At 43.3% G+C, this 7,906-nt stretch overlaps 1 protein-coding gene across 1 annotated transcript; it reads left to right on the forward strand.

The window, feature by feature from the left end:
* Positions 1 to 3,646: 3,646 nt before the first annotated feature.
* On the forward strand, positions 3,647 to 7,511 carry LOC135512042 (cystatin). The gene is made up of 3 exons (XM_064933641.1): positions 3,647 to 3,952; positions 6,503 to 6,613; positions 7,177 to 7,511. Exons 1-3 carry the CDS (start codon positions 3,746 to 3,748, stop codon positions 7,255 to 7,257), a joined length of 399 nt encoding a protein of 132 aa, XP_064789713.1. The 5' UTR covers positions 3,647 to 3,745; the 3' UTR covers positions 7,258 to 7,511.
* The last annotated feature ends 395 nt before the right edge of the window (positions 7,512 to 7,906 follow it).

The following is a 7,906-nucleotide window of genomic DNA, read 5'->3' on the forward strand; positions in this document are numbered from 1 at the left end:
AGTTGAGGTAATTTGTACATGTAGGGAGAGGTGAAGTGACTATGGATAGATAATAAACAGCGAGTAGCAGCAGTGTACAAAATAAATGGGGGGGGGGGGGGGGTCAAATGTAAATAGTCCGGTGGCCATTTGATTAATTGTTCAGCAGTCTTATGGCTTGGGGTTTTAGTCCTAGACTTAGCACTCCGGTACCGCTTGCCGTGCGGTAGCAGAGAACTTGGGTGACTGGAGTCTCTGAAAAGTGATTGGGCTTTCTTCTGACACCACCTATTATATAGGTCCTGGATGGCAGGAGCTTGGCCCCAGTGATGTACTGGGCCGAATGCACTACCCTCTGTAGATCCTTAAGGTCAGATGCCGAGCAGTTGCCATACCAGGCAGTGATGCAACTGATCAGGATGCTCTCGATGGTGCAGCTGTAGAACATTTTTGTAGAATCTGGGGACCCATGCCAAACCGTTTCAGTCTCCCGAGGGGGAAAATGTTTTGTTGTGCCCTCTTCACGACTGTCTTGGTGTGTTTGGACTATGAAAGTTTGTTGGTGATGTGGACACCAAGGGACTTTAAACTGTCACGACTCCCGCCGAAGTCGGCTCCTCTCCTTGTTCGGGTGGCGCTCAGCGGTCGTCATCACCGGTCTTCTAGTCAACGCCGCTCCACCTTTCATTTTCCATTTGTTTTGTCTTGTTTTTCCGCACACCTACTTTACATCCCCTCATCACTCTACGTGTATATTATCCTCTGTTCCCCCCCCCCATGTCTGTGTGTGTAATTGTTCGTTATGTGTCATGTGTGACGCTTCATGATGGTTTTTCGCTGAGTCTTGTTTGGAACCAGTGGTATTGTATGCTGTACATTATTTGTGTGACGAGTGAGCTATTTGCTTTTGCCTTTGGCAGGAGTGTCATTACGCAGTTGCGTCTGACTGTTTTGCTTCTGCCAAATAAAGTGTGCCTGTTCACTTATCTCTGCTCTCCTGCATCTGACTTCAGTTAACCAGTTGTGCACACCGTTGACAGAAACTCTCCACCTGCTCCACTACAGACCCGACGATGTTAACGAGGGCCTGTTCGGCCCGACTTTTCCTGTAGTACACAATCAGCTCAGTTTTCTTGCTCACATTGAGGGAGAGGTTATTGTCCTGGCACCATGCAGCCAGTTTTCTGACCTACTTCCTATAGGCTGTCTCATTGCTGTCGGTGATCAGGCCTACCACTGTTGTGTCAATGAACAGCATTCTCACATAGGTGTTCCTTTTGTCCAGGTGGGAAAGGGCAGTGTGGAGTGTGATTGAGATTGAGTCTTCTGTGGATCTGTTGGGTCGGTATGCAAATTGGAGTGGGTCTAGGGTATCCGGGAGGATGATGTTGATGTGAGCCATGACAAGCCTTTCAAAGCACTTCCTGGCTACAGACATGAGTGCTACAGGGCAATAATAATTTAGGCAGCTTACCTTCGCTTCCTTGGGCACAGGGACTATGATAGTCTGCTTGAAACATGTAGGTATCACAGTCTCGGTCAGGGAGAGGTTGAAAATGTCACATCTGCTCCCACTACGCCCTCTGGTGTCCATCCGGTTTTGTCATAACCTTCTGTCTGTCTGTCTGTCTGTGTGGTTGGAGACAGGTGTGCTGGAGTCAGAGCAAATCCCTACCAGCTGCATATTGTCCCATAATCAAGACCTCTACATAAACTCATTCCTGCCATTTCCAAGCTGCCAGATCATAATCTCTGATCAGTCAGTAATGATTCTAGCCTTTTGTCTTAGCTCAAGATCCTGGTAGCTCTACAGTGCTTGTTCTCTGTCTTACATAATTTTTTGTCCTCTCCTTAAAGTACTGATCTGTCTCCGGCTCCTGTCTCCTGTTCTACATCTCACCACCAACCTCCTTGCTCTGGATATTACTCACCACCATCACCTTGGATTCCCCTCAGGACCAGTTCCCCTGTTCCACACTGTCAACTCCAACCTCACTCTATACTCCTGGTTATTGCAACTCATCTGAGCTGCCCTGGTTCTGCACTCCCCATTTTCTGTGTTCAATAAACATTTTGTGCATTCATCCCGGTTTCCTCTGCTGAGTCCGCTCTTGGGTGTCCCCCCCTTCGCTCATCATAACAGAAAATGTCTGTGAAGACACTTGTCAGTTGGTCCGCGCATGCTTTCAGTACACGTCCTGGTCATCCGTCTGGCCGCGCGGCTTTGTGAATGTTGACCTGTTTAAAGGTCTTGCTCACGTTGACTACCGTGCTCTCGTGCATGCTTCAGTGTTGCTTGCCGCGAAACGAGTGTAAAAGGCATTTTTCTTGTCTGGTATGCTCGCGGCTGGGTTTTCCTTTGTAGTCCGTAATAGTTTTCAAGCCCTGCCACATCCGACGAGTGTCAGAGACGATGTAGTCGGATTCAATCTTAATCCTGTATTGACACTTTGCTTGTTTGATGGTTCGTCTGAGGGTATAGCGGGATTTCTTATAAGCGTCTGGATTAGTGTCCCGCTCTTTGAAAGTGGCAGCTCTAGCCTTTAACTCGATGCGGATGTTGCCTGTAATCCATGGCTTCTGGTTGGGATATGTATGTACGGTCACTGTGGACAACGTAGTCAATGCACTTATTGATGAAGCCGGTGACTGAGGTGGTATACTCCTCAATGCCATTGGATGAATCCCGGAACATATTCCAGTCTGTGCTAGCAAAACAGTCCTGTAGCATCTGCCTGGGTAATAGCATCTGAATTTTACAATTCCATTGGTGAGCAGGGTCTCGTGACATTTCATAAGTGTTTTTCAATTATGTATTTAGCTGTACAACCAGGCAAACAAGACTGGGTAAGCCAGTCGGCAGGTGAGTATTGAGACAGTAACCGAAAGGTTACTGGATTGAACCCCGAGCTGACAAGGTACACATTTGTCATTCTGCCCCAGAACAAGGCAGTTAACCCACTGTTCCTAGGCGGTAATTGTAAATAAGAATTTGTTCTTACAGTTTTTCTCAGTAGCTTTGGTACATTTCTTAGATCAAAAGTGCAATTCTTGATACTACTTGTACAAATTCCAAATCAGCTAGTCACTTGTGCACATCATTAAAGCAATTTCTTATTCCTTTGAACAAATTGCAATTGATAATGTACAAGTGTCAGCTTTTTTCCACATTATCAATTGCTCATGTCATGTTGATCAAAATATAATAGATAGTTCTCTGTTGAATAGTCTTACCCCTCAAAATATCTAGGCATTAGTTCCTTTAGTTCCTCTGATGATGAGAGGGGTCTGTTTAGAGAGGATTTGCCAAAGTATGTCAAACATCATAAGGCAATGGTTTGTGACCCACCCGAGGATGCTCATAGAATTCCTCCCACCTTATTCACCATTCCTTAACCTAATTGAGGAGTTATTTTCAGCATGGAGGTGGAAGGTGTACGATCGTCAGCCACACACACACAGATGACCCTGCTGGCTGCAATGGATACAGCATGTGAGGACATCACAGTAGACAACTGACTTGCCTGGTTTAAAACATTTTTTTTTTAAAGATCCATTCTGCAAAACAAACGCACAAAATACTTGTCAACTTTTGGGTCCTCCTCTTTAGGTTTTGGGTTGAAGTGATTGGTGGAATCAAGATCAAGCCCCACTCTCAGCAAGCAGGCAGTGACGTCACCGTGTTTATATAACAGCCGTCTGAGGCAAGGATTTGTTTGTTTAATACGATTGGAGTGACGATTAAAAAAAGATATCAAACGGAAAAATGATCATGGAATGGAAGATCGTCGTTCCTTTGTTCGCCGTGGCCTTTACGGTGGCGAACGCCGGTTTGATCGGAGGCCCCATAGACGCAAATATGAACGACCAAGGAACGAGAGACGCCCTGCAGTTCGCGGTGGTCGAACACAACAAGAAAACCAACGACATGTTTGTCAGGCAGGTGGCCAAGGTTGTCAATGCACAGAAACAGGTCAGATCCTTTTCCTTTTATTAGTTCACGACAAGATAATTTTGGTAGTTTTATTATTATATTTTTTTGGGGGGGGCTACTTCTAAATTGCATCGCGGCCGCCATGGCATTTTTCTTTCAAATATTTCACTGTGACCTGCTGCTGCTCACTATCAGGTAGTAAGGCAGCCTGTTGCTGAGTGCGTTAGTGGGGGGGAGGGGGGGAGGGGTGTGCGTATGTTGAGACTGAGCGCCGCAGCAGGCATAAGTCACATGAGCAGCACGCTCGCACGGCATGACAATTTTTAACCAGTTGTAGGTAGATTGTCATTATGGAGACACATATTCCCAACCCCTTTTCCATAAAACATATTGACGCGCTATGAACTGATGCGCATCAGGAAATAAAAATAATATATTTTTTAGTTTGTGTAGTCTACCCAGTGAGCAAAATGACGTAGAAAATACGTATTTTCTCACTTATGTATGTTCAAAATGCGTATTTTGTGGATGTTTGCAGTATGGGTGGAATTTATTTTAATAAATATGCCAATCTGTCACATGCATTTTATGTAAGCTTTATAAATTAGCTTTAAAGATGTCAGTGACGTTGAAAAAAATAAACCAACTACAATAGCATTCATTGTAACGGTTATAGAAATGTTTCTTGTTATGACTGATATATTTTTGTATATCTACATTAGTTGAATGCACTGACTAAGTCGTTCTGGATAAGCTGAACGACCTAAAAGTTAAAATTAAAAAAATATATATAAAAAACCGAACAAGGCATGCTGGGTATTATCCTAATAAAAGTCACCAACAAACAAGTACCAATTTGGTTAGTCCGGCCCAGACCAAATCTGAAAGAATCATAGACGTCAAGGCTGTTTCACAAGTTTGAACAGTATTATGGCACAGTACTATTCAGAGTACAGTACAATATAGTTTAATTCCGTAGAGTACAATATGGTACATTCTACTGTACTCAACTATACCTCATTTTCTCTACTGTGCTGTGCTGCGCTCTTCTGTACTGTGCTGTGAAACATAGACGCCTATGATTGGGACAAGTCAAGGCAGGACCAAATCTTAACCAAACATAGACGCCCAAAAGACCTCGGGCGCCAATCCATGCTTATTGTGTTTGCTCATGTTTCATTCCTCAAGTGAAATGGGTTTAGTAATTTAACTAAATCGCTCTGGATAAGAGCACCTGCTAAATGACTGAAAATGGGAATGGGTCTTATTGTCAGGAAGTTCATCAGATGAACACAAGAGTACCACTGTTAGAGTTGCGTAAATTCAAATCTGGTATCAGGATAAATATAACAATGAGTCACCGATTTTTATACTATGTATTTTTTATTAGCTAAGTAATACATTACATTACATTTAAGTCATTTAGCAGACGCTCTTATCCAGAGCGACTTACAAATTGGTGAATTCACCTTCTGACATCAGTGGAACAGCCACTTTACAATAGTGCATCTAAATCATTTAAGGGGGGGGGGGGGAGAAAATAATAAATGGCAAATGCAACTTTCGTATATACGGGCTCACTGTAATACCACGCAGGACAGAACAGGGAACTGACAAGACGTATGTAAAACAGTATTCTTTATACTGTGATAGACAGTTCCAACCCCTTCTGTTGGCCTATCACAGTAGAGACTGGGCGTGGTTTAAACTTGTCCAGCCTATTGCAGGCGCTCAGGCGGGTCCCCGCCTCTTGGCGCTTCTGTTGATAGATGTAACTTGCTTGTGAAGAACATCCAGGCTCTCATGCTCCATACCGTTATCTCGTACCTGGCTCCTGTTATCTAACAAAAGACTGCTTGTTCTCGCAACACCCCGCTCTGAATGTGCCCCCCTCCCAACTCATTTGAACAGTTCCTGTCTTCAAGCTTCTCTGTATTTTTCCATCATGAGAAAGTCCCATGGCCCTGATACTTTTAACAATGTTTCAAGTCAGCTATGTTGCATAACACATACATACATCCACACAAGCCAACAGCAGATAATATTCAATCATATATATGGTAATGGCTATGATGCAAAATACAGGATCCAACACCACCATATTGAAAGCTCAATGATTCTGTGTTTATATGTCAATTTCCCAACCCCTCTGGATCAATGCACATTTACCATTATGCAGAGGACTATTCATTTCTATACCAGGCGGGCATCTGCGCTAATTTGAGAACACAGCATAGAATGCGGAAGGGAATTGGATTCTGTTTTTTCCATTTCAATTGTTTATCATCCGTGCATGATAGGGAGAAGACCAATCTAGAATTAGGCCAAAATGCTGTTTATCACTTCAGTTAGTTGACCTCATAGCCTAACATGGTCAGAGTGCCAATCTGTTTTTGCTTTAATGTACTGTGTTTTGCATGACAGTTCTGCCAGGATTTGGCAAAAGAGCAGAAACAGAATGGCCTAATCTAACATGACATGTACAATCAAACTTTCAAAATGACTTTGAAAGCAGGTGTGATTTCTGTATATGTGAATGATATGATCCCATAAAATGATTGTTTGTGTAACCCACCCTCTTGCCTATAGGTGGTATCTGGGATGAAGTACATCTTCACAGTGCAGATGGGCAGGACCCCATGCAGGAAGGGAGGTGTTGAGAAGGTCTGCTCCGTGCACAAGGACCCACAGATGGCTGTGGTAAGGACCACTAGGGCCTAGACAAGCCTGTTCCCAGATCGGTTTGTCCTCAACCAGTGCCAGTCGGTAATCAGAGCTTCCTATATGTCCGGCTTATGACTGGTCCATAGATTGTTTGCAACATGTTACAAACAGTCATAGCACATCGGTAACTAAGAGTTTAGACAACCGTTGATAAACTAATTAAAAGTTGCTCAGTTCAGTTGTTATTGCTATACACTGAGTATACAAAACATTAAGAACACCTGCTCTTTCCTTGACAGACTGACCAGGTGAAAGCTATGTTCCCTAACTGATGTCACTTGTTAAATCCACTTCATTCAGTCCATGCCTTAATGAATTGAGGCTGTGTGTGCAGCGTTTGCCCATGTTCAAGAGCATAACAACTAATATATTGTGTGTAAATTGTGACTGATCTACAAATGATGAGTCGTTATTTATGACGCAAGTTGATTTGTATATCAGGCAGTCTGCTGCAATGTCGAACAAGTCCATTGTCAAGTGTTCTGCTTGCTAAAAGGTTGTGTTACTATGCCAACTCATGTTGCTTTCTGTCTCCTCAGCCCTACAAGTGCACCTTCGAGGTGTGGAGCCGCCCCTGGATGAGCGATATCCAGATGGTCAAGAACCAGTGTGAAAGTTAAGACCCAGTGAAGAGAACTTCAATCAGCGTCTAGTCTACCCAATAACTACTCTCTAGTACTAGTGTTATTTGTTAGTCTTACCAATGCAGTTCAACCTCCTTGTCTAGGATGTGTTCAGAGAATCCCACTAGTAAAAGATGTTCAAACGTATTGCATGCCCACATTAATATAAGCACTTAATGCAAACATTGCTGTCTTGAGAATATAGTATTAAAATGATGCAACAGTTAACTAAATAAATGTTTTGGAACGTTTACATGTGGTTATTTGCTTCATTTAGTTGCCATATGCCCAAACCGCTCCTTTACAAAGTAAGTTCTATATGCGTTCTTTTCACATGATTGTGTCAAGTTGAGAAATACAGCTGCCAGTCACACGCCCAATGAGTCACAGAACCCACAGAAAACAGTACGTGACAGATAAATGTAATAAGACAGATGGGCTGGTCCGTTTTTAGTCCAGTGGACCTGTCACTTTTTTTATGTTGTGAATAATTGTCATTATCTGCCTAATGGGTGTCCTGTGTTTGAAATGTCAGGGCCGGTTTCTGGTACCAGTCCGCCCCGTGACGCAGCATACCTATTGTATATCACAGCATTTTGTAAATTGACAATAGGTCAGAGACCAGGGACATCATAAGGGATTATTG

This window comes from Oncorhynchus masou, chromosome 24 (genome assembly GCF_036934945.1).
Source record: "Oncorhynchus masou masou isolate Uvic2021 chromosome 24, UVic_Omas_1.1, whole genome shotgun sequence".
Lineage (NCBI taxonomy): Eukaryota > Metazoa > Chordata > Actinopteri > Salmoniformes > Salmonidae > Oncorhynchus > Oncorhynchus masou.

Coding starts and splice junctions, on each gene's coding strand:
- LOC135512042 (XM_064933641.1), top strand. CDS start 3,746: ATGATCATGGAATGGAAGATCGTCGTTCCTTTGTTCGCCGTGGCCTTT. Junction 3,953..6,502: donor TTGTCAATGCACAGAAACAG/GTCAGATCCTTT, acceptor TCTTGCCTATAG/GTGGTATCTGGGATGAAGTA. Junction 6,614..7,176: donor AGGACCCACAGATGGCTGTG/GTAAGGACCACT, acceptor CTGTCTCCTCAG/CCCTACAAGTGCACCTTCGA.